Source organism: Dermacentor albipictus, chromosome 9 (genome assembly GCF_038994185.2).
Source record: "Dermacentor albipictus isolate Rhodes 1998 colony chromosome 9, USDA_Dalb.pri_finalv2, whole genome shotgun sequence".
In the NCBI taxonomy this organism is placed as follows: domain Eukaryota; kingdom Metazoa; phylum Arthropoda; class Arachnida; order Ixodida; family Ixodidae; genus Dermacentor; species Dermacentor albipictus.
The window spans coordinates 103,425,195-103,451,300 of NC_091829.1; the positions used below are offsets into that span (position 1 = coordinate 103,425,195).

General features: G+C 48.4%; 1 protein-coding gene across 3 annotated transcripts in view; it reads left to right on the top strand.

Moving 5' to 3' along the window:
- Positions 1 to 26,106, top strand: part of LOC135896810 (phospholipid-transporting ATPase ABCA3-like) — a 316,329-nt gene that overhangs the window by 171,196 nt on the left and 119,027 nt on the right. For all 3 annotated transcript variants that reach the window (XM_070525178.1, XM_070525180.1, XM_070525179.1), the window contains 2 exons: positions 16,523 to 16,944; positions 17,814 to 17,939. In XM_070525178.1, the coding sequence (XP_070381279.1) occupies positions 16,523 to 16,944; positions 17,814 to 17,939 (548 nt within the window). The remainder of the gene's footprint in view (positions 1 to 16,522; positions 16,945 to 17,813; positions 17,940 to 26,106) is intronic.

The following is a 26,106-nucleotide window of genomic DNA, read 5'->3' on the forward strand; positions in this document are numbered from 1 at the left end:
GCTGGGAAAGACAAAACATAAACACCTTATTAGCAACAATTGAAAATTGGCTGCGGCTTACGTCAGCTAACCCTGGATCTGCAAAGCGAAAGCTTGGTTTTGCCTGGTTAGGTCTTCGTTTCGCTTGCCTAACGTCTGATTTAGCTGTAATTGTTATATTTAGGTATACAGATCATCGTTAGGTCATCGTTAAGCCACGTTTGACGTGTCTGCCTAAGTGCCTTGCTATAGATAACTGTGATTAGGCTGGGGTAAACACGAATCGTTCGACTGTGCGACCCGTGTTGTGCCACAGGAAAAGCGCATGTGCTGGACATGCACAGAGACGCCGCGAACATGCACAACCTCGAAGCACAAACGGACACGACGAGAACGCGTTCGCTACATTCATCCCGAAGGTGCGACGCATGTTCCGTGCCAGATCCTCCCCAGTGAAGCAGTTCGCCAGGCGATATCCGCGGGGTGGTGAGAATTCGCTTGGCGACGACGGCTCAAAACCTTGTTAGGAATGGCCGTACGGGGTGGCAACGTGCCAGCTTTCAGCCCGCTGCAGGTGTTCCAAGCCCACCAGATGGGGCGCCCTTCAGAGAACTGCGGATGACCGGCAGCCACGTGGCACGTGGTCAGCTCAGGAATGCGGTACTCGGCAGCGCCACCGGGGACGGAGCAGAGTTCTGGCTGTCAGAAGAAGCATGGTCAGCGTTTCGTTAAGTGTGCCACAAACGTGGTATATGAAATGCCTCTGTCCTGCGGGAAATTCTACATTGGACAGACGGGGCGCTGTGTCAATGACCGACTTAGGGAACATGCAAAAGGTATACAGAATAATGAAGGCGAGTGACTTGTGGATCACTGCAAGGCTTGCACCGATTGTTTTCCACGGTTTCATGATGCGAGGATTTTGGGTAGAGGCAAGCATCAGACATCACGTGAAACATTGGAAGCCTTCTACATCAAGAAAGCGGGTCCGAACAGTGTTAGTCATACGTCTGTTTTTCTTTACGATGCTGAGCTGAAGTTTCTATCGCGCCTACTCTGATAAAACCTTGTATTCCATGTTGCCTTGTACGCATGCGCGGTGTTGTGGTGCGCTATATATGTCGAGTACTTTCACCCTCATTAAACAGTTCAAGTAGCGCCCGTGGTGTCGTCGTCTTTCTTGTGTGTGTTGTTTTTTGGCGCAAAATCGTTTCAGCATGCAAGATCATCAACTAGCCCAGGACTTAACTCTTCTGAACTATGAAGCGTGTTTCTTCAGTTGGACAAAATTTTTAAAGAATTGTCTGCGGCAAATAGCACAATTCTAAACCTTGATTTAAATTACATGATTACGTGGCCATTACTCTTCGGAGAAATTAAAATGCTTATTTGAATAATTAGGATAATTACGGCCAAATAGATTTCAATGAGTTACTTTACGGAACATATAAATCCACAACCCAGGACTACTTCAGTTTCGAGCTATTGATTTTCCACGTGTCCCACGAGATGTATTGCTGTCCAGTTACTCTTGTGTTTTAGTGCATATTAAACAGCGTTTTCTTAAAAAAAATTGTAATTTGAACGCCAACGCATCTTGCGGGACCTTTTCCAACTAAATAGAGAGTCTTAGAATAGTGGACCCAAGCGCCTTGGCAACCCGAAAAATTGCGGGCTGGAAGTATGCATGCGCAGAGCCCAAGCCAGTGTTAAGTTCTTGCGTTCACGTTGACTCAAGACCCAAAAAACGGAAACTAGGGAGGCTCCCCAAGCAGTGTTGGGTCTTAAACAGCATGTGCCCAGCGGCTATGGTGTTGGGCTGCTGAACACGAGGTCGCAGGATCGAATCCCGGACACGGCCGCCGGATTTCGATGGGGGCGAAAACGCCCGTGTACATAGATTTGGGTGCACCTTAAAGAACCCAAGGTGGTCGAAATTTCCGGAGTCCTCCACTACGGCATGCCTCATATTCAGAAAGTGGTTTTGGCACGTAAAACCCCAAAATTTAATTTTTAAATTTTAAAACAGCATAGCTAACTTGTACTAGCGCAGTGATTACGTTTATTACGTTTTATTGTTTGTCGTTTTTGGTCAAAAATACATTCTGTTCGTTTCCATCATCATCATCATCATCCTGGTTACGCCCACTGCAGGGCAAAGGCCTCTCCCATACTTCTCCAACTACCCCGGTCATGTGCTAATTGTGGCCATGTTGTCCCGGCGAACTTCTTAATCTCCTCCGCCCACCTAACTTTCTGCCGCCCTCTGCTACGCTTCCCTTCACTTGGAATCCATTCCGTAACTCTTAATGACCATCGGTTATCTTCCCTCCTCATTACATGTCCTGCCCATGCCCATTTCTTTTTCTTGATTTCAACTAAGATGTCATTAACTCGCGTTTGTTCCCTCACCCAATCTGCTCTTTTCTTATCACTTAACGTTACACCTATCATTCTTTCCATAGCTCGTTGCCTTGTCTTCAATTTAAGTAAAACCCTTTTCGTAAGCCTCCAGGTTTCTGCCCCGTACGTGAGTACTGGTAAGACACAGCTGTTATAAACTTTCCTCTTGAAGGTTAATGGCAACCTGCTGTTCGTTATCTGAGAATGCCTGCCAAACGCACCCCAGCCCATTGTTATTCTTCTGAGTATTTCAGTCTCATGATCCGGATCCGCAGTCACTACCTGTCCTAAGTAGATATATTCCCTTACCACTTCCAGTGCCTCACTACCTATCGTAAACTGCTGTTCTCTTCCGAGACTGTTAAACATCACTTTAGTTTTCTGCAGATTAACTATTAGAGCCACCCTTCGGCTTTGCCTCTCCAGGTCAGTGAGCATGCATTGCAGTTGGTCCCCTGAGTTACTATGCAAGGCAATATCATCAGCGAATCACAAGTTACTAAGATATTCTCCACTAACTCTTATCCCCAATTTATTTATTTATTTATTTATTGGTACCTCAAATACCGCATTTGGGGTTTTACGTGAGGGGTGGGCATATTTACATAATATTTTCAATAAATGCCTTGAACGATGAGTGACTGGAGTGGTGCACCGCTTCAGCAGGTAGATGATTCCAGTCTTTCGCTGTTTGAATGAAGAAAGAGTTAAGATGAGCGGAGGTGCGAGCTGGAGGGGGATAAACAGCATTTGAATGGTCATGACGGGATGAAGTGCGATGCGCAGGCGTGATGTCGGTCTGATGAAGTAGTGAGTGATAAAATTTGTAAAAGAGGCACAGTCTTGCTGTTTTGCGGCGCTGCTCGAGGGTTGGAAGTTTCAGAGATGATTTAAGTTTAGTAACGCTAGTGTGGTAAGTGTAGTCAGAATGAATGAACCTTGCTGCACGATTCTGTATGGATTCTAGTGCTGTTGCCAGGTTAGATTGGTGTGGGTCCCTCACTGAGCATGCGTATTCTAGTTTGGGTCAAACGATTGTTAAGTATGCGAGTAGTTTTACTGAGTGCGGGACAAGACGTAGATTACGGCGCAGGTAGCTTAGTACACGATTGGCATCATTGCTAATGTTGCAAATGAGTGAGGACCAACTGAGGTTATTGGACAAGTTAACGCCTAGGTATTTATATGAAGTTACAGCACATATTTCCGAACCGGCGATAGTGTAATTAGCTGACATAAATGATTGGCGACGATGGAAAGTAAGTAGTAACGTTTTTTTGACGTTGAGGGAGATTAGCCTATTATTACACCAAGTTTCAATGACGTTAAGGTCGGACTTGAGGGCGCGAGAATCAGCTTCGTTAGTAATAGGACGATAGATTACACAGTCATCAGCAAATAAACGAATTTTGGAAGAACAACCTATAGGTAAGTCGTTAATGTATATTAAGAAGAGTAGTGGTCCCAGGACTGTGCCTTGTGGCACGCCAGAGATAACGGGTGATAAGGTAGACGAGCATTGGTTAGCGTAAACGAACTGTTGACGGTTAGTGCGAAAGTTGCGTATCCATTGGAGAACAGGAGGGTTAAGATTAAGACATGATAGTTTTAGAAAGAGCCGTTCATGAGGAACCTTGTCGAAAGCCTTTTGGAAATCTAGGAAGAGGGCGTCTATGGGTATATTTTGATCAAGATGCGAGCTGATGTCATTAACGAATAGGGCTAGCTGAGTCTCGCAGGACATGCCTTTCTGAAAACCGTGTTGATTTGGATTAAAGAAATTAGCGGATTTTAGGAAGTTTACAATATGAGAATAAATTATATGCTCCATTAGTTTAGAACAAACACTGATTAGGGAAATTGGACGGTAATTGTGGCACGATGATGATGATCCTTTTTTTGGTACTGGAATTATCTTACCTATTTTCCAGTCTTGCGGCACCACTCCAGATGATAATGATTGCTGAAAGATATGACACAAAAATACACTAGAGATGTGCGCGGTGTTCTTAAGCATTTTCTTCCCAATCCAGGTCTCTGAATACCTCCTGTAAACACGCTGTGAATAGCATTTGAGAGATTGTATCTCCCTGCCTGACGCCTTTCTTTATTGGGATTTTATTGCTTTCTTTGTGGAGGACTACGGTGGCTGTGGAGCGGCCATAGATATCTTTCAGTATTTTTACATACGGCTCATCGACACCCTGATTCCGCAATGCCTCAATCGATACTGAATTTTCGACTCAATCAAACGCTTTCTCGTATTCAATGAAAGCTATATATAAAGCTTGGTTATATTCCGCACATTTTTCTATCACCTTATTGATAGTGTGAATATGGTCTATTGTTGAGTAGCCTTTACGGAATCCTGCCTAGTCCTTTGGTTGACGGAAGTCTAAGGTATTCCTGATTCTATTTGCAAAAACCTTAGTAAATACGTTGTAGGCAACAGACAGTAAGATGATCAGTCTATAGTTTTTCAAGTCCTTGACGTCCCCTTTCTTATGGATTAGGATTATGTTAGCGTTTCTCCAAGATTCCGGTACGCGCAAAGTCATGAGGCATTGCGTATACAGGGTGGCCAGTTTCTCTGGAACAATTTGACCACCATCCTTCACGAAATCTGCTGTTACCTGATCCTCCCCAGCTGCCTTCCCCCTTTGCATAGCTCCCAAGGCTTTCTTTACTTCTTCCGGCGTTACATGTGGGATTTCGAATTCTTCTAGACTCTTCTCTCTTCCAATATCATCGTGGGTGTCACTGGTGCTCTATAAATATCTATAGAAATCGTCAGCCACTTGAACTCTCTCATCCATATTAGAAATGATGTTGCCGGTTTTGTCTCTTAGCGCATACATCTGATTCTTGCCAATTCCTAGTTTCTTCTTCACTGCTTTTAGGTTTCCTCCGTTCCTGAGAGCATGTTCAGTTGTATCCATATTATACTTCCTTATGTCAGCTTTCTTACGTTTGTTGATTAACTTAGAAATTTCGGCCTGCTCTATTCTAGCTGTAGGGTTAGAGTCTTTCATACATTGGCGTTTCTTGAGCAGATCTTTCGTCTCCTGCGATAGCTTACTTGTATCCTGTCCAACGGAGTTACCACCGACTTCTATTGCACACTCCTTAATGATGCCCACAAGATCGTAGTTCATTGCTTCAACACTATGGTCCTCTTCCTGAGTTAAAGCCGAATATCTGATCTGTAACTTGATCTGGAATTCCTCTATTTTCCCTCTTACCGCTAACTCAATGATCGGCTTCTTTTGTGCCAGTTTCTTCCGTTCCCTCTTCAGGTCTAGGGTAATTCGAGTTATTACCATCCTATGGTCACTGCAGCGGACTTTGCTGAGCACGTTCACATCTTGTATGATGCCAGGGTTAGCGCAGAGTATGAGGTCTATTTCATTTCTAGTCTCGCAGTTCGGGCTCCTCCACGTCCACTTTCGGCTATCCCGCTTGCGGAAGAAGGTATTCATTATCCGCATATTACTCCGTTCCGCAAACTATACTAATAAGTCTCCTCTGCTATTACTAGTTCCTATGCCATATTCCCCCACTGCCTTGGGTCCAACCTGCTTCTTTCCTACCTTGGCATTGAAGTCGCCCATCAGTATAGTGTATATTGTTTTGACTTTACCCATCGCCGATTCGACGTCTTCATAGAAGCTTTCGACTTCCTGGTCATCATGACTGGATGTAGGGGCGTAGACCTGTACAACCTTCATTTTGTACCTCTTATTAGGTGTCACAAGACCTGCCACCCTATCATTAATTCTATAGAATTCCTGTATGTTACCAGCTATGTTCGTATCAATCAGGAATCCGACTCCTAGTTCTCGTCTCTCCGCTAAGCCCCGGTAGCAGAGGACGCGCCTGCTTTTTAGCACTGTATATTGACACGTGTATTTAAATTAATCGGGCGACCAGGTTTCGCCGCCTAACAAATAGTATCGCACAGCGCGGGACGCGCTTGTATGTATCCGAAGTTTCTGGAAAGTTATCGATGCTTCTATCCGCAGTCTGTTGTCACCGAACCTTGTGTTATCTGATTTATTCGCCTGACGCGAATGATGTAGAACTCTATGGAAGGCACGCGGGCCCCAAAGATTAGTCTGGAACATTTGACGATTGTGTATAAAAGCCGACGCGCTTGAACCGCTGATCAGATTTTCGACGATCGCCGAGCGTGTTCGCCGCTATCGTTGCGCTAAAAGTGTAGTCTGTTTTGTGGGCACAGGTTCGCCCAATAAAAGTTAGTTTTGTATATCACAGTATTGCTACTGTGTTCTCAACGTCACCACCACGTGACATCTGGTGGAGGTGCATTTGGTCCATGTACCGGACGCCCCCGACAAGCCGTGATCCAAGCCCGGAACGCAAAGACAACACCAACGCAGTCCCGGACCATCGAGCAAGCCGCCGTCTTCAACAACTGCCCCTGGAGCACGGACTTTTGCCTGAGACGACCAGGAAGATCGCCACCAAGTCCACCCCAATGGCAGCCCCGGCATCGCCCATCGTGCTGCAGCAGCCCAGGGAGCCTCCGATGTTCCGTGGTTCAACTTTCGAGGACCCGGAAAGCTGGCTTGAGACGTACGAGAGAGTCGCTACGTTTAACAACTGGAACAGCGACGACAAACTGCGATATGTCTTCTTCGCATTGGAAGACGCCGCCAGGACGTGGTTCGAGAACCGAGAAGCCACCTTAACGACCTGGGAACTTTTCCGAAGCGGCTTCCTGCAGATATTCGCAAGCGTCGTACGCCGAGAACGAGCCCAAGCGCTATTACAAACCCGGGTGCAGCTACCTAATGAGACGACCGCGATCTACACGGAAGAAATGAGCCGTCTCTTCCGCCACGCCGACCCTGAAATGCCCGAGGACAAGAAAGTCCACCTGCTGATGCGTGGTGTGAAAGAGGAACTCTTCGCCGGAGTGGTACGAAGCCCACCGAAGACCGTCGACGAGTTTCTTCGCGAGGCCACCAGCATCGAGAAGACACTCGAGATGCGAAACCGGCAATTCGACCGCCGCACGACCTCGACAAACTACGCCAGAGTTCAGTCACTGGCCGCCGACGACCTACGCGAGACTATCCGAGCTGTCGTGCGGGAGGAGCTACAAAAGCTGTTCCCATCATCACAGCCTCAAGTGACTTCGATTGCCGACGCCGTGCGTGAGGAGCTCCAACAACAACTTGGAGTAGCCCCTGAATCGCCGCAGTCTGAGCCGCAAGCGATGACCTACGCCGCCGTCGCACGCCGTCAAGGACCCCCTCCGCGACCGCGCCAGGGCCCTGTCACCCCGCAGTTTCGTCGTCCGCCGCCGCCGCCGCCAGCACGACCACCCGTTGCCCAGCGCACCTACGCGAGGAAGACGGACATTCGGCGTGCTCCTGACCACCGCCCGCTCTGCTACCACTGCGGAGAAGCGGGTCACGTCTACCGACGATGTCCGTACCGGGAGATGGGACTGCGAGGTTTCGCCGTCAACGCGCCGCGTCCACAGCTTGGCGAGCGCCCACGTGACATCGCCGATTACCTCGCCGCTACTCAGTGGAGCCCTCGACGGCCATCCCGTGTTCGCCGTCACCAGGCCGCTACCTGTCGCCCGCAGCGCCGACCATATACCGGCCCAGCCCGGGGCCGCTCTGCGAGCCCATATCCGGAAAACTAACAGCAGCAACCGATGGAGGTGCGGTTGCTGTTCGTCGAACTGACGAAGATCCTCCGCCGCCGACGAAGACGCCGAAGAAACTATCTCGACGACATGACGACACGCCACCGTCCCGACGAAGTCTGGCAGTAAAGAATATGACGACGAAAGACAACCTGACGACGCGACGTTCCAGCTTCAGTTGAACACGATGCAGCCGTGATCCGACGCCAAGACCTAACTGCAACGCCAGACAAAGGACCAGCGACCTCGACGTGCTTCTCGATGGCCACGCAGTTACCGCCTTAGTGGACACAGGGGCTGATTACTCCGTAATGAGTGGACATATCGCCGCCCATTTGAAGAAAGTTAAAACTGCATAGGAAGGCCCCCAAATTCGAACCGCTGGAGGACACCTCATTACGCCGTCTGGAGTCTGCACAGCAAGAATTACCGTTCATGACCGGACTTACCCTGCCACCTTCGTTATCCTACAACAGTGTTCACGAGACGTCATTTTCGGCATGGACTTCCTGAACCAACAAGGCGCAATCATCGACGTGAAGTCGAAGTCAATAACGCTGTCGGAAGATCAAGCGATACCGCCGGAGAGCCCTCGTAGTCACCACGCCTTGAGGGTGCTCGAAGATCAAGTGAGCATCCCGCCTCGCTCCAGCATTGTCATTTCGGTCGGCCCCGAAACACCCGTTGACGTAGAAGGCATAATCGAGGGCGACCAACGTGTACTGCTCGACCGTGAAATTTGCGTCGCAAGAGGGATCGCTCGACTGCACGGAGGAAACACGAAGGTGCTGCTGACAAACTTCAGCCAGGAGTTCAAGCACATCAACAAGGGCACGACGATCGCATACATCGAGGAATTTCAGGAAACCAGCGATGCGTTTGTCCTCTCGGATTCTGTTGCATCTACCCCGACGACCGTAGTTCCCGAGCCAGACTTCGACATAAATCCAAGTCTCGCCGTGGTTAAGAAGCAACAGCTCAGAAGTCTTCTTCGACGATACAAAGACTGCTTTTCGACGTCATCGAGGATTTGACAAACCCCAGTCGCAAAGCATCGCATAATAACTGAAGACTGCGCTCGACCACTTCGCCAGAGCCCTTACCGAGTTTCGACGCTAGAACGCGAAGCTATAAGACACGAAGTCGACGAAATGCTGCGCGACGACATCATCCAGCCGTCGAAAAGCCCGTGGGCGTCTCCAGTTGTTCTAGTGAAGAAAAAGGACGCAACCCTACGTTTCTGCGTCGATTATCGTCGATTGAACAAAATCACGAAGAAAGACGTATACCCCCTCCCACGGATAGACGACGCATTGGGTCGGCTCTGCAATGCTAAATACTTCTCATCGATGGACCTCAAGTCTGGCTACTGGCAAATAGAAGTCGACGAAAGGGATCGCGAAAAGACCGCCTTCATCACGCCAGACGGCCTCTACGAGTTCAAGGTTATGCCATTCGGACTGTGTTCGGCGCCTGCAACGTTCGAGCGCGTCATGGACACAGTATTAGCAGGACTGAAGTGGCAGACCTGTCTCGTTTACTTGGATGACGTCGTCGTCTTCGCCGGAAATTTCGACGATAACCTCAAGTGGCTTGCGACAGTACTAGAAGCCATCAAGTCGTCAGGGCTTACTCTGAAGCCGGAAAAACGCCGCTTCGCTTACGATGAGCTTCTGTTGCTAGGCCACGTAATCAGCAAATCTGGTGTCCGTCCAGACCCGCAAAAGACAGCTGCAATCGCACAGTTCCCGCAACCCATCAACAAGAAGGCAGTGCGTAGGTTCCTTGGCATGTGTGCCTACTATAGGCGCTTTGTCAAGGACTTTTCACGCATCGCGGAGCCGCTAACACATCTAACCAAATCTGATGTCGAGTTCAAGTGGGAAACACCGCAGGCCGACGCATTTGAAGAACTCAAACGGCGCATGCAGTCGCCGCCGGTACTTGCGCACTTCGACGAGTACGCCGATACAGAAATCCATACTGACGCCAGTAGCCTAGGCCTCGGTGCCGTTCTAGTCCAGAGGAGAAACGTAGTCGAACAGGTGATAGCTTACGCTAGCCGGTCGCTGTCAAAAGCGGAAGGCAACTATTCTACGACCGAAAAGGAATGCCTCGCCATCGTTTGGGCTACAGCTAAATTTCGCCCTTATCTTTATGGCAGGCCATTCAAAGTCGTCACTGACCATCACGCGTTGTGTTGGCTAGCGAATATAAAGGATCCTTCAGGACGACTCGTGCGGTGGAGCCTCAGACTACAAAAATACGACATCACTGTCACCTACAAGTCTGGACGAAAACACTCAGATGCCGATTGCCTATCACGCGCCCCCATTGACCCGCCGCCGCAAGACGACGAGAATGACGACGCCTTCCTCGGATTAATAAGCGCGGAAGACTTCGCTGCACAGCAACGGGCAGACGCGGAGCTAAAAGGCCTCGTCGAATATTTGGAAGGTCACACCGACGTTGTCCCCAGGGAATTTAAGCGCGGATTATCTTCCTTCACGCTTCAAAACAATCTACTCGTGAAGAAAAACTTCTCCCCAGTCCGCGCCAACTACAGTCTTGTCCCGTCAGGACTTCGTCCAGAAGTATTGCATGCCGTAAATGACGATCCGACCGCTGGACACCTAGGATTTTCCCGGGCACTATCAAGGATACAAGAAAAGTATTATTGGCCGCACCTGACCGCAGACGTTGCCCGTTATGTCAGAACACGCCGAGACTGTCAGCGACGCAAGACACCACCAACAAGGCCAGCCGGATTACTACAGCCAATCATTCCAGCAGATCGGGATGGACTTGTTGGGACCCTTTCCGACGTCAGCAACCGGAAGTAAGTGGATCGTCGCGGCGACAGACTACCTCACCCACTTCGCTGAAACTAAAGCACTGCCTAAAGGTAGCGCAGCCGAAGTGGCGAAATTCTTTGTCGAAAACATCCTGCTGCGACATGGCGCCCCAGAAGTCCTCATCACCGACAGAGGAACGGCCTTTACAGCGGAGCTCACCCAAGCCATTCTGAACAACAGTCAGACAAGGCACAGGAGGACAACGGCCTACCACCCGCAGACGAGTGGTCTTACGGAGCGGCTGAATAAGACCCTCGCCGACATGCTAGCGATGTACGTGGACGTCGAACACAAGACGTGGGATGCCGTCCTGCCATACGTAACATTCGCTTACAACACGGCGGTGCAAGAAACAGCACAGATCACGCCGTTTAAGCTGGTTTACGGCAGGAATCCAACGACGACGCTCGACGCCATGCTGCCCCACGTCACTGACGAGGAAAATCTTGACGTCGCTAGCTATCTCCAGCGCGCCGAAGAAGCCCGACAGCTCGCCCGCCTGCGGATCAAGAACCAGCAGAGGACCGACAGCCGACACTACAACCTCCGACGACGCTTTGTCGAGTACCAGCCCGGTGACCGTGTTTGGGTTTGGACCCCTATACGCCGACGAGGACTGAACGAGAAGCTTTTGCGTCGCTATTTTGGACCGTACAAGATCATCCGACATATTGGCGCACTGGACTACGAGGTTGTGCCAGACGGCATTTCGCTGTCACAGCGGCGCCGCTCACAACCTGAAATTGTCCACGTTGTGCGGCTCAAGCCGTACCACCAGCGTTGACGAACTTTGGGACTTCGCGTATCTGACCTTTGGACTTTATTTCTTTTCGTTGTTCTGTTACTTATGTTTAATAAGTGTCCCTTTCTGTTTCGCTCTCTTAGTAGCATCGGGACGATGCTTTTTAAGAGGGGGGTATTGACAAGTGTATTTATATTTATCGGGCGACCAGGTTTCGCCGCCTAACAAATCTTATCGCACAGCGCGGGACGCGCTTGCATGTATCCGAAGTTTCTGGAAAGTTATCGATGCTTCTATCCGCAGTCTGTTGTCGCCGAACCTTGTGTTATCTGATTTATTCGCCTGACGCGAATGATGTAGAACTTTATGGAAGGCACGCGGGTCCCAACGATTAGTCTGGAACATTTGACGATTGTGTATAAAAGCCGACACGCTTGAACCGCTGATCAGATTTTCGACGATTGCCGAGCGTGTTCGCCGCTATCGTTGCGCTATAAGTGTAGTTTGTTTTGTGGGCACAGGTTCGCCCAATAAAAGTTAGTTTTGTCTATCACAGTATTGCTACTGTGTTCTTAACGTCACCACCACGTGACAATATGCTTCTTTTGGCCTCCTAACTTCACTGAGCCCTATTATAATGCCCTCTGATTCCTCCAATAGCACTGCTAGCTTCGCCTCACTAGATAATGTTCTACCGTTAAACGTTGCCAGGCTCATATTCCAATGGCGGCCTCTGCGGTTCGTTTTCACTTCCACAAAATTTTTTTTTTCGTCATCCTTTTTCTCTACTATGGCGTGGCGCGTACTCGACCAAACGCTGTTCTTATAGGACCTATTTTCCAAAGTTCGTCTAAAACTCTGAGCAGCCTACATGACTCGGACCCAGAGTTTTCTAAATCTCTCTAATATGTCGATCCTGGCGTAGTCATGAGAATTTGTTACAAGTGGCTGTGCCTTGCATACTCATGTATTTCCTTAATTAAAAAAGGGGCAGACTCCATCGCCTGAAAGGAGAAGTATCGATTGCGATAGCAAATTAGTAAACAGCTCTACAAACTGAAGATATTAGTGTTATCGGCCGTATAAACTTGCAAAAGTTCCCTTACTAGCTTAGTTGACAAGTATGGTGTCACTCGTGCACAGGTAAACAAGGAAACATCTCACTCGATCGCTGCAGAAACTCGCTGTCAAGACGGTGGAATGAGGAAACACGGCAGCAGCAGCGAGAGAATTGACTTTTTTGTGCTGTCTCTTGCTTCAATGCGAACTAAACGTCGACGACGCAGTGCATTAGAAGCTGCCGACACTCGGCGTGGCGTACTTGTCCCCATCGCAGATCGGTGTGAAGACGAGGACGGCGCGGGCTCGAACTTTGCGCATGTCGCAGATCGCTTTCAAGAAACGCTGCCCACGCGGCCGCGCGGTAAGCAGCAGCCGAAGAAGTAAAACAACCCCCCCTCCCTCGACCCCCGTGCGTCGTGCGCCATAGAAGGCAGTGTGCTCCCACCCTGCCTTCCTCCGTCGCACGTGCGAGACTGAGCCGCGATTGTCTTGTAAAATTGTGAAAAAGCCTCGCAGGTTTTTTTACTCGCACATACAGCCTACGGCATGTGGTGACGCTGTTATCGTGTTTGGACTTGATAAGGAATATCATGGCGACAGTCGAAATTCGCCTGAAGTGTCCATATAATTGATATCGCAATAATACGTGAACAATGTAAATAATGTAAGCAATGTAAGTGACGCAAAGCAAAAGGGTGGGTCTAAAAATTAATCTGCAGAAAACTAAAGTAATGTTTAACAGTCTCGGACAGCAGTTTACGATAGGCAGCGAGGCAAAGAAATTGGTAAGGGAATACATCTACTTAGGACAGGTAGTGACCGCGGATCTGGATCATGAGACTGAAACAACCAGAAGAATGAAAATGTGTTGGGGTGCATTTGGCAGGCATTCTCACATCATGAACAGCAGGTTGGCATTATCCCTCAAGAGAAAAGTGCATAACAGCTGTGTCTTACCAATGCTCACGTATGGGGCAGAAACCTGGAGGCTTACGAAAAGGGTTCTACTTAAAGTGAAGACGACGCGACGAGCTATGGAAAGAAGAATGATGGTTGTAACGTTAAGAGATTAGAAAAGAGCAGATTGGGTGAGGGAACTAACGGGAGTTAACGACATCTTAGTGGAAATCAATAAAAGGAAATGGGCATGGGCAGGACATTTAATGAGGAGGGAAGATAGCCGATGGTCATTAAGCGTTACGGACTGGATTCCAAAGGAAGGGAAGCGTGGCAGGGGGCGGCAGAAAGTTAGGGTGGGTGGATTGTAGGGACAACATGTAGATTGTAGGGACAACATGGCCACAATTAGTACATGACCGGTGTAGTTGGAGAAGTACGAGAGAGGCCTTTGCCCTGCAGTGGGCGTAACGAGGCTGATGAATGTAAATATATAAAAAAGCAAATTATTGTTTGTATGTTAATTATTGAATTCATAATGTTTGATTATTAGTAGATGTAATGGCCGCCTCAACGAGTAATTTATCTCATCGATTAGAAATGTGCTATTAGCCACAGTCAATTATTAAACAATTTGGTGCAGCATAAAAAAAAGTAAAGACACCCTATGCGTTCTCGAGCGAGCTATTTCGTCTTGCCATGACGTAGATGAGATGGCGAGCGACAGTTTGCTGGAAGTTGATAGAATGGCGCTGGACATTTCTGACAACCCTTAGTTCGTGCAATCAAGAGAAACACGTCGTGGGGGCTATGCCTTTGCTAAGCACATGCACCGAAAGGAATTGCGGAAGTGAAAGTGTACATCGCACAGGCCACCTTTTCTATACCACATGCAGGCCCGTACCCAGGCTTTTTTTTCGGGGGGGGGGGGGGGGGGGCAATCTGAGATAACATTTCTATGCAAATGAGGGGAGGGGGTACCTTTACTAGTACAAGTGTGAATAGCACCCACCATTCAGCATAAAAACGCATAAGCCCACAAAAGAGAAATGAAATAAGTTGTATTCTACAGGTACGCCTATGCGATACACCTCTCCTTTGCTTGGCACACAAAGAACCACGTCACATGGACTCGCGCAGCAAAGAAGCGCAGGAAGAACACTGCCAAGAAAAAGTAAAGAAGCGAAAGTGTAAAATAAAGATTGCTTTAGTAGAATAGAACGACAAAAAACAGCAGTTGGCAACAAAGGCACACGGACCACGCGAAGTTTGTTTATTCCTCCAGGCAATCACAGAAGCAAACAATACCGTCGTCATTCGGCCTTTTCCATATGGCGTCGCACTTGATACCTCCAGAGCGTCTGCTGTTCCTGAAAAGTCTTCATCGGTGGAACCAATGAGGTGTGCAGCAGACATGAACAAAATGTATGCAGTCTGAGCATTTCACATTTTAAACGTCTGCGGTGCAGTTCATTTCATTGCTGCACCCATTACACTCATGAAACTTCACTACCCAACTGAAGTGAAACTTCACAACAAATAGTTGTAGCGAAGCAAGCATGTTATTTCAGTTCAGTAAAGGATGAGGAATTCGTCATTCTACTATAATAGGCGAGGGAAAAGGTATAAAAGTAGGCGCTAATAATTTAATTTGGCGGTTATGAGGGCGTGGACGGAGCTTCATTGCAGACTTAAGTTGTATCCGACTAAAGTAGCGTTTTTTTAATTAGGTCTGGAAGAGTTTTACAGAAACATATATTGGCGGAACAATCACAGTTCTTATGGATTCCTCGTTTACTGCTCTAACAAGTGCCACAACCGACTCGTATTTTTATTTGGGAAGTTACGTAACGATGCGTGGCCGCCAGTCGCGGACAACCACGTATGGCGCAGGAAGCTGCGATTATAGACATACTGCGCCCACCTCGGCAGGCTAGAAAAACACTTACACAAGTACAGCAGAGTAGTGGCTACTTTAGGCGGTTCGAATGATAACTGTAGAAGCGTCATTCAGAACACACGGGGTTGACTTCCACTTGCGGCGGCGTTTTCTCTATTTCGATTTTAACTAAGATGTTGATCCATAAATATTTTTATAAACAACGTTAATTTAGTTAATTCTTGCTTTTCCTTCCTGTTTGGCTGTTGCCTTGGCTCTCTCCCTTAGTAGATCGCTTAATTTCTCAAATCCTTGCGGCTCTTGTTTCCAGTTGCCAATTTTGAACAAAAAGAGCTGTACAATTAGGGAAAAACTAAACGAGTAAACGGGTGACAGTCATATTGCCTATAAGTTCAAAGGTTATTGCAGGGTTCGATGATGGGCGCTGTGCCGCATTATCTTATTTTCCACCTTAACCCATATCACCGCGATATGGTTGCGAGAATCTGTCAGCGTCGCGGTAGCCGTTACTCGAGGAAATATTGAAACAAAAGTAAAAGTTAAACTCAATTGGCGTTATCTATTTCCACGTGCATACAGACCAACTGACCACAAACCGAATCTCTTGCCTGGTCCCTGGATCAGTCTAAACGAAGACGGTTGAACTAACGAAACAACAACGATGTGCGTGACGTTTGAATAGATGCTGACAACTGAGTGCCTCTCAAATTAATCGCGCGGGCACCGAATTGATGCGGAAAGTGGGCTTCACATTTCAGGAGACGCCGATAACTACAGCCATCGAAAAGGGCCGAAAAAGGCAGTAAAATGTTGACCGCCGAATGGCTGTCATCTCTGAACATTGATTTGATGGTTCTTTATGCATGTGTGTGAGAAGTGGTGGCGTAGGCGGGAAAGGGGGGGGGTATGTGTCTTTCTTTCAAGGGGGCGAGCCCCCCTGCCCCCCCCCCCCTCTTCCTTGGGTCGTGCCTGACCACACATCTGAACTCGCGTCCGCGCAGCATACGAATGATGGCCAACCCTACGAGCGCCGTCGCACTTCCCGTCGTGGTCAACCTGGTGGACACTGCTCGGCTGCGAGCTCTGACGGCGCAACCGACGGCGCTGATCGACGTCACCATCGCTTACCTGCCATCGGGCGATCGGCAAAAGCTTAGGGCCGTTTTTGCCACCAGCATCTTGGCTTGGTTTAATTGGATGTTCATCTTCTCCCTCACCTACTCGTTGGCCTTCGCCGCGTACTCCTCGTTTCCGGTGGCCGAGCGGCTGAGCGGAGCCCGAGACGTGCAGCTCATGACAGGAATCTCGGGGGCCGAGTTCATCTTCGCCCACTTTGTCTTCGACTTCCTCCACCACGCCCTGTTCAGCTTGCTGTGGTGCGCCATCCACTACGCTTTTCACTCCTACCCGTTGCGCTCGGCCGGTACGTTCTGTGCGCTCTTTACGGACTTTTTTCGGGACGTCGATGTCGCGCCTGTGGTTAGCCTTTTCTTTACTGCCGCCTCGTAGCGGGCTGCGTGCCCCTGTGAAGCTGCCGTTGGTTCGTGCAGCTTTTACCTGCAGCGTTGTCCATCCTTTTTGATGGGAAATGAACTTATCATTATTAATATTATTGCACAATTAAAGCAGCTATGCTGAAATTAACCTCCAGAACATTTTTTTAGAATACTTCTTTAACTTCCTTTGTTTTAAGCAGAATAACAAAATGTCATCCTGCTCTTTTCCATTTTTTGCTATTGCTTTTATTTCTTTATTCTACATGTCTCATGAATTTATGTATTTGCTTTTGCGTCATGTGCATCATATCAATAGGCAGGGTCCTACAAGCCAACTGAGGCTTAGACCGGCCTATTTATGTTGCTTTGCATTTTTTAGGGCGATATAAGCAATTATTATTATTATTATTATTATTATTATTATTATTATTATTATAATTATTATTATTATTATTATTATTGCACAGACCAAGTGGGTCCTTGGGGTTCCCCCTCAAGGAGCCCCGATACCAATGCATGTCTAGCTGTAACATTTAACTGTAACAAGCCCAACGTGTCTCATTATTAATTGCTACCTTGATTTTGACGCCTGCAAAATTCTGTTGAAATTGACGTTAAGGAGAAAAATAGATTGAGTTGGTTCAGAATATTTCACTTCTACAGTGCCAAAAAGGTCACTGGTGCTGCGAGCTGAGGTTGGTAAGCCGCAAAAGACTGATGGTGATGATGTGTGATGATTACGAGTTTTGTGTCATACGCCCGTGCAAATATGTTGCATATTGTTTTCTTTCTATAGGCTTCTTCCTGCTCACTTTCTTGTCCGCTGGGCCTCTAGCAATCGCGTATGGCTACGTGACGGCGGATACCACAGAGACCGCAGGCTCTGCAGTGGGTCGGATTTTTACTACCTTCTTCGTTGGAGGTAAGCAGCAACAGTATCTGCAGGTCGCTGGTGACATTTAACGACACATCCTCTGGAGCCCCTACACATTGTGATGAAGAAAGTTGTGGGTTAATTTTTTCAAGTGAGTCCACATGTGCTTAAGCGCAGAGGGAAAGCAAGGAAGTGCGTCGCGGAAGCTGCTAAGTGCCGTCAAAGCAAATTGAAATACGAACAGGAATAAAAGATAACTGATCATAACGCCGGTTACGCGTCATGGCATGGCATTGGAACGTTATGCGCTCCTGTATACGGCTTCTAAGTAGGCTGCCGTTGCAAATGAGCAGGATTGAAGCCTGCAGCAAGCTGCCGTTACAAATTCAAGCGCAAATTTGAAACCAGTTTCAACATGTTCGCGTTTGAATTTGTCTAATGGCACAGGCGATTAATGCTTGGTTTTGTTATTGCAACAGTGAAACCACTCCAGCTGCTACAGAGTTGTGTGACCCAAACTCTAATCTAATTTACACCATTTGTGTAACAATTTACACCATTTACCATAGACCATTCACATCATCACTGCACGATAGTGTAAATTTGTCTACGACTCAAGCCCTCATACCCATAACGGTTTAAGGGTGCGAGGTATAAAAGGATTCACACCCTTAAGCACGCTTAAGGGTGCAAACTAGCTTACACTGCAGATAACATGCAGCAAAACTGTGGATGAAAAAGACGGCATATTGCTAGTAACAAGTCAAAGAAATCTACATTGTCGTTATTAAAATTAATATACAGTGCCTAGTCCAATCAGTGTTTCATTTTTTATATTCAAGGCCGAAATTCCAAGACTTCATTGTCACCATCATCATCATCATCAGCCTGGTTACGCCCTCTGCAGGGCAAAGGCCTCTCCCATATTTCTCCAATAACCCCGGTCATGTACTAATTGTGGCCATGCCGTCCCTGCAAACTTCTTAATCTTATCCGCCCACCTAACTTTCTGGCGCCCCCTGCTACGCTTCCCTTCCCTTGGAATCCAGTCCGTAACCCTTAATGACCATCGGTTATCTTCCCTCCTCATTATATGTCCTGCCCATGCCCATTTCTTTTTCTTGATTTCAACCAAGATGTCATTAACTCGCGTTTGTTCCCTCACCAAATCTCCTCTTTTCTTATCCCTTAACGTTATACCTATCATTCTTTTTTCCATAGCTCGTTGCGTCATCCTCAATTTTAGTAGAACCCTTTTCGTAAGCCTCCAGGTTTCTGCCCCGCAGGTGAGTACTGGTAAGACACAGCTATTATACACTTTTCTCTTGAGGGATAATGGCAACCTGCTGTTCATGATCTGAGAGTGCCTGCCAAACGCACCCCAGCCCATTCTTATTCTTCTGGTTATTTCAGTCTCATGATCCGGATCCGTGTAACTACCTTCCCTAAGTAGATGTATTCCCTTACCACACAATAGAGAATGGGCCCAGAAGGAAGACAGAAGAGCGGCAACTTGTGGAAAATAACACAGTGTCACAGCACAGATACTCAAGGCACGGCCCGTTTCGGCAAATGTGTAGTCCAGCTAAGGTGTGAAAAGAATATATAATTCCAAAAAATATATATTTTGGCTGACAGCAGCTCACGCGGCATGTCCTGTCTTTCTCTTTGCGGAGCGAAACGATCCCTTAACGGCATGTTCATGTCCGCAACGATTCCTCGTAGCATCACCCCCGGCGGAATGAGCGGCGTCACGGTGCGTTCTAAAATCAGTCAGCACTAATGGTGAAGTAGGGTTTTAGTCGCTACACATGGAAAACATTTAGTAGTAGACGTCAAAGAAGACGGGCGATGTGGGAGGGGAGAGATGAGGTAGTCAATGTTGTTGAGCTTGCGTAGAAGTTTGTATACGGTCCAGTGTAGCGAGGGAGGAGCGTCTCGCACAGGCTTTGGCGTCGAGGCGACGTCCAGAGTAGGACAATAGATTCAGGAGGGTACACAACTTAGCGGTGCCGGTTATCGTAGCGCTCGTTCTGGGAGGCCGGCGTAGGAGATAGTCTAGTGTGAGCAACCTGGCGAGCTATTCTGGCTCGAGAGATGATGTACTGAGCATATATGGTGGGCACGGAGGGAACAAAAGGAAGGAGCGTCTCGAAGGGCAACGCAGGTTTGCGCCCGTACTGGAAAAAGAACGGCGAAAAGCCGGCGTCGTAATGCCGGGACGAGTTGTTGGCGAAAGTAACGTAGGGTAGGCCTGGTGGCGTCCCAATCGTGGTGATCTGTAGCGACGTACATAGCATATCCCTGAGACTTCGGTTGAGGCGCTCGCTAAGACCGTTGGTCTGTGGATGATAGGCTGTCATAAGGCGATGTTCAGTAGAGCAGCTGCGGAGAATTTCGTCAATGGCCTTCGATTGGAAAAAGCGACCACGATCCGTAAGAAGCTGGCGCGTGGACCCGGGTCAGAGAATGAGGTCACTGAGCAGAATGCGTACAAGGTCTGTAGCGCAGCTACAAAGCATGGCACACGTGATGACATATCTGGTCGTATAGTCGGTTGCGACGGCAATGCATTTGTTTCCTGATGCGGATGTAGGGAAAGGTCCGTGCAAAGAAGCTCTCCGATGGAATGTCGACCCGCTGAAGCATGCCAGCTTGTGGAAGTGCACGACGTTTGTGCCGTTGACAGCGGTGGCAGGCAGCAAAGTATCGGCGCACAGAACGACAGAAACCTGGCCAATAGAGCCACTGTCGCACGTGGTCGTAGGTGCGTGAGGCGCTGAGGTGTAGTGAAGAATAGTGGTACGCAGTTATCGAGGAAGAAATAGCCGAAATTCCAGCCCCTCAGGTTTAATCTTGCGATGGTATAGAACTTCATTGTGTAGGGCATGCTGACGTAGAGAAGGGTCGTAATTTGCGGACGAGAGTAGCCGAATGGTGACTTTATAATTCATCCCGGCGCTGTTCGGTGCAGATGTCGCGCAAATCGGTTATGACGAGCACACAGGAATAATATTCATGGCCAGCGAGGTTAGCAGGGTTCAAGGGATGGTGCGAAAGACAATCGGCATCGCTATGTAGCCTGCCGGATTTATAAATTACGTCAAGTGTATATTCCTGTTGTCTGAAAGGCCAGCCACCAAGGCGACCAGTTGGGGCCTTGAACGATGACAGCCAACAAAAAGCGTAGTGGTCGGTAAGAACCGAGAATGCGCGGCCGTACAAATACGGCCGAAATTTCGCGACAGCCCGACCCAACGCAAGTCATTCGTGTTCTGTGATTGAATAGTTCCGTTCAGACGTGGAGAGAAGGCGGCTGGCGTATGCAATAACACGTGTTTTGTTGTGCACACGAGGACGGCGCCAATTCAATGCCAACTAGCGGGTGCGCGAACTTCAGTAGTCGCGGATGGGTCGAAGCAAGGCTTGATAGGCGGTGAAATGAGCGAGTTGGTCATTGCCAAGAATGCAGCCGCTTGGTCGGTGCCCCACGAGAAGGAGGAGCCGTCCCTCTTAAAAGGTCGGTTAGGGATCGGGCTGTGATGACGAAATTGCGTAAAAACGGTGGAAGTACGAACGTAATCCCACAAAACTCCGAACATCTTTAGTAGAAGAGGGTACCGGGAAGTTCTTGACAGCGCTAACCATGTCAGGGTCAGGTGGGACACCTGTAGCACCTACAAGATGACCAACCATGGCGATTCGTTGTCTGCCGAAATTACACTTTTTGAAGTTTATCTGGAGTCCCACCCGACAAAAGACAGCTAGAATTGTCCCCAAACAAGTAAGGCGACTTTAAAACGTTGGAGAAAACATAATGATGTCGTCTAGGTAGCACAGGCAGAGGGACCGTTTGTAATAGCGAAGCTGATTCCATCATGCGCCTGTAGGTTGCTTGGGCGTTGGGCAGTCCAAAAGGTATAACTTTGAACTGAAAGCGGCCGTCCTGTGGGACAAAGGCAGCTTTTTCTCGGTCCAAGTCTTCAACAGGAGTATGCTAGAAATATTTGTGTTACTTACGCAAGCCTTCTCTCTAAGAGATACATAGAGAGCTTGCATAAGCTCCTAGTCAGTGCTATCTTGGATTTTACCCACGATGTTTACTTTTCGGAAATCTGGAACACACATGCAAGCTTGACAATGTGGAGGCAAATGTGCATTACCTTTATTTTTAATTGAAAGTTCTTGTTTTCTTGCGCGATCCTTCGCACAACGCCCGGTTTGCCCAACTTACGGCTTTCCACAAGGTAGCGGAATCTTCTAGACAACGCCGACCGCGCATTTCACATACCCACGAACGTGCTTTTTGTCGCAACCTCCGGGTTCTTTCATCTTTTCAGAAGAGATTCTGGGGCAAAGCCCCGCCAGCTTGCGCGAGACGGAATAAACGATGGGCGTATTGTGCCTGCTGGCTACATTTTTCAGCTTGTGGGATAGGCGATGCATACATGGCAACACTTCCGGACGACTCCTAGTTAGCCGCCATGTGCTCACTCTAGAAGGGGCTGCTTCTGTTTCGCGCAGAAGACCCATGTAGTTAGATTTAGGTGACCGCTAAAGAAGCCGAGGTGGTCCAAATTTCCGGAGTCCCCACTGCGGCGTGCGTCATGGTCAGACCATGGTTCTGGCACAAAAAAAAAATCCATAATGTAACCTTGGAAACACCGCCGCGCAACGGACTACGGGGTATTCGCCATTTTGCCTCGTGTGCGGCCGTCCACTGATTACTCCCATCGACGACTCCGTCTTTGATGCCCCGGCGCCCTCGTTGACATAAGTTCGTTTCGCGCGTTCCCCGATGTCGCCTCCGCTATCGCCTTAATACCGACGCCGGTGGACAAGATCGAAAAACTCGCTACGACACGTCCCACCGAGTTGTTTTCTTCCACCGTGGAGACAAAGTGTTGCTGTGCACCCAGTTGAATGCGCATGGCTTATGCGAAAAGTTTAAATCCCGTTTTATCGGACCCTGCATTGTGCCGGAGCAAACTTCGCCAGTGAAATATCGCGTCACTCCCGTTGTCACGCCTTCCACTGCCACTTACGTACCGCTGGAATTGTGCGCGCTTCGCTTTCAAAGCCTTCTCTACGCATTTCATCGCCATAACCAACGGCCCAGTTGGCCGTTTACGCGCATGGCGTAAGTATTGCATTATTTTCACCCGTTATCCTCTTCAGCTGTATACATCCATCATCATTGCAAACGTGGTAAAGTTCAGCACGCGGTTTTGCTGAATAAAGCGTGGAGGTATAAACGCTGCCTCGCCATCCCTCATGAAGATGCGCATGTGCTTTATGTTTACTGATGTTTCCTGGAGATAACAGAAGGAAACATTCTTTATGTTTCCTACGTGTTGAAGTTTGGCCGCTGCTTTTATGCTTTCTGCATGTGTCGGTCCATTATGTATTCTTTATGTTACCATGCTATATGTATCCTAGATGTTGAAATTTGGCCACTGCTTTGATGTTTCCTTCATGTGTGCCACCTTTATGCAGGCGTTATGTGGCGCTATTCATAAAACCCTGTATCTTACGTAGACATACACAGATGATGAGTTCCCTGTGCATACATATTTATGCACATTTGGGGTGTTTTATTTTTTTGCGTTGTTTTTATTACTATAAGGTTACTGTTCTCTAAATATGCAGCATACGTACTACATATCTGGTGGGCCCACAGAAGTTTCCGTTACCCGCCACGGTTGCTCAGTGCCTATGGTATTGGGCTGCTGAGCACGAGGTCGCGGGATCGAATCCCGGCGACGGCGGCCGCATTTCGATAGGAGCGAAATGCGAAAACACCCGTGTACTTAGATTTCGGTGCACAGTAAAGAGCCTGAGGTGGTTGAAATTTACGGAGTCCTCCACTGCGGTATGCCTCATAACCATAAAGTGCTCTTGGCACGTATAACTTCATAATATAATTTCGAAGTTTCTGTTCTAAAGTATATATATACGTATTCAAGGAGTACATGCGAATTGTCGCAAGGTTGACGAGATGATTCCGGAAGCGGGAAATGTTACGCGACGTCCGTCTTCTGTCTCAAGTAGAACGCAATTACTCTTCCTGTGAACCCGAGTGCCTTACCCGCGTTTGGGCAGTGGGAAAATTGCGTCCGTACTTGTACGGCCGGCCAGTCAAAGTTATCAACGACCACAATGCATTATGGTGGCTTTTATCTCTAAACGATCCTACTGCACGTTTCGGTAGGTGGGCTTTACGACTCCAAGATTGCTCACGCGTAAGAGCTGCCGATTGCACGAAGACGCTGATTGCTTGTCGCGCCATCCAGTAGACCCACCAGAGCTTTCCGACAGCTGCGGGCACACCTGCCTGCTGTAGATTGCTACGTTTGAGAACATCGCAGAATAGCAACACCATGACCCCTGCTTGCGAGACGTCACTCTCCGCTGACCTCTCAGACATCTTCCCCTTCTGTGCGTACGTTTGTACTGCAGGATGGTATCTTGTACTGTTATAACATGCACTTTGACGGTATTGGTCTTTCTTGTTTCCTCACATATGCTATGAACTCTCCTCGGGCAGTTCCTTCTCGGGGTCACATCCGGGCCGCTAACACATACGACCGTGTTTGGCATACCGTGCGATATGTCGTTTCGGCGTTTCCTGTGAACAATGCCTGTGCAACAAGAAACCTGCAGTATAGCCAGCTCCCCGCCTTCTACTCGACGTACCATCGACGCCATTCTTTAGGGCTGGTTTTGACGTTGTTGGCCCTTTCCCGCTATATGCATACGGAAATAAGTGGATGGCTGTCGTTACCGACTACATGACCTTGCACGCGATCATTTGGGCCTCTCCAACCAGCTGAAACACCCACGTCTCAAGACTTCGCCCTCGAATACGTTATATTTCAACGCGGTGTTTCTCGACAGCTCCCCACAGACCAGGGCCGCTATTTCATATCAAAAGTTGTCCAGTGCCTCTTGCACTCCTTTGCTGTAAAACACAAGCTCACAACGGTGTACCACCCTCCTACCCATGACATCACAGAGCGTCTGAATCGAACTATCCAATACGTGCTTGTCAAAACATTTGCCTGTACATCCTTCCCACATGAGTACGGGTTTTTCTCCGTTTGATCTTTTGTATGGAAGAAACCCTACGCAGCCTATGACATGCCCCTTCCTGGCCTTCTTGACACATCGTTAGAATACGCCCGTGACGCCATCTTGAGAGCTGTAGAGGCACGCCTTATTACCCGCCTGCGCCTTAACGCTTCACAGGAAAAGCAACGACGCTTCTATGATGGCCGCTGCCCCAATGTTCGCTTCAACCCTGATGTTATGGTCCTTCACCTTCGTTGGACACCATCACGGGGAGTTGGCCTTTGCGAAAAGTTGATTTCGCCTATTGTAGTGGCCTGCACCATGTGTTGCGCCAAGTGACCGACTTCACACGAAACCACGCTTCTCGATTCCACCAAGTGTCGACCTTTGACCGATGCCGTTTGCCTTACCTGCCTCAAGCGATACCACTTGGACGGTCTAGCAAGCACCAGAACGGTGCCTTCGCCGCCGGGGGTCATGTCACGAAGCACTGCCAGAGACGAAGTGGAGTACAGTACAGAAGATGACGCATGCTGATGTCGCGCCGGATCTCTTCCATCTTCTTTGCTGCAGAACGCGTTCTAAGTACCCTGTAAATATATTTAACAGACGCCTAGTACAACATTACGGCCGCAGTCCGGCCTTTATCAAGAGCTGAGAAAGACTCAAAACCAGACCCCGGTCGAAACGTTAAATTAAAATATGTCACACTAAATGTTTGTTAGCAATCTTTTATGCGCGTCTGTACTGATTTCGATTTATTAAACATTGGATCAGAAGATGAATGACACATGTATAAGTTGTGTGCAAAATATTCCAGGACTGCTATTTATTTGTCTTTATGTGATATTCAAACATAAAAAAGTAGTAGACGCAGTCTGGGAAGGTCTGACATCATTTGGCTTAGCAGCCCAACAGTCCATTTCTTGACCCGTTCAATTGGACGTGAAAACAGTGACTTTATGGACACAAATTCTGAGCGACAACGTCCGCGTTGAAGCGTTAATGGCACACGGTACATGACTCGAAAAGTTGCGCCCCTGACAAGGGATTCTAGAGCGTGGGCGATGTGCGTTTTGCAGCCTTAATGGCACATGGTCCATAACTCGACAAGTTGCGCCCCTGACAAGGGATTCTAGAGCGT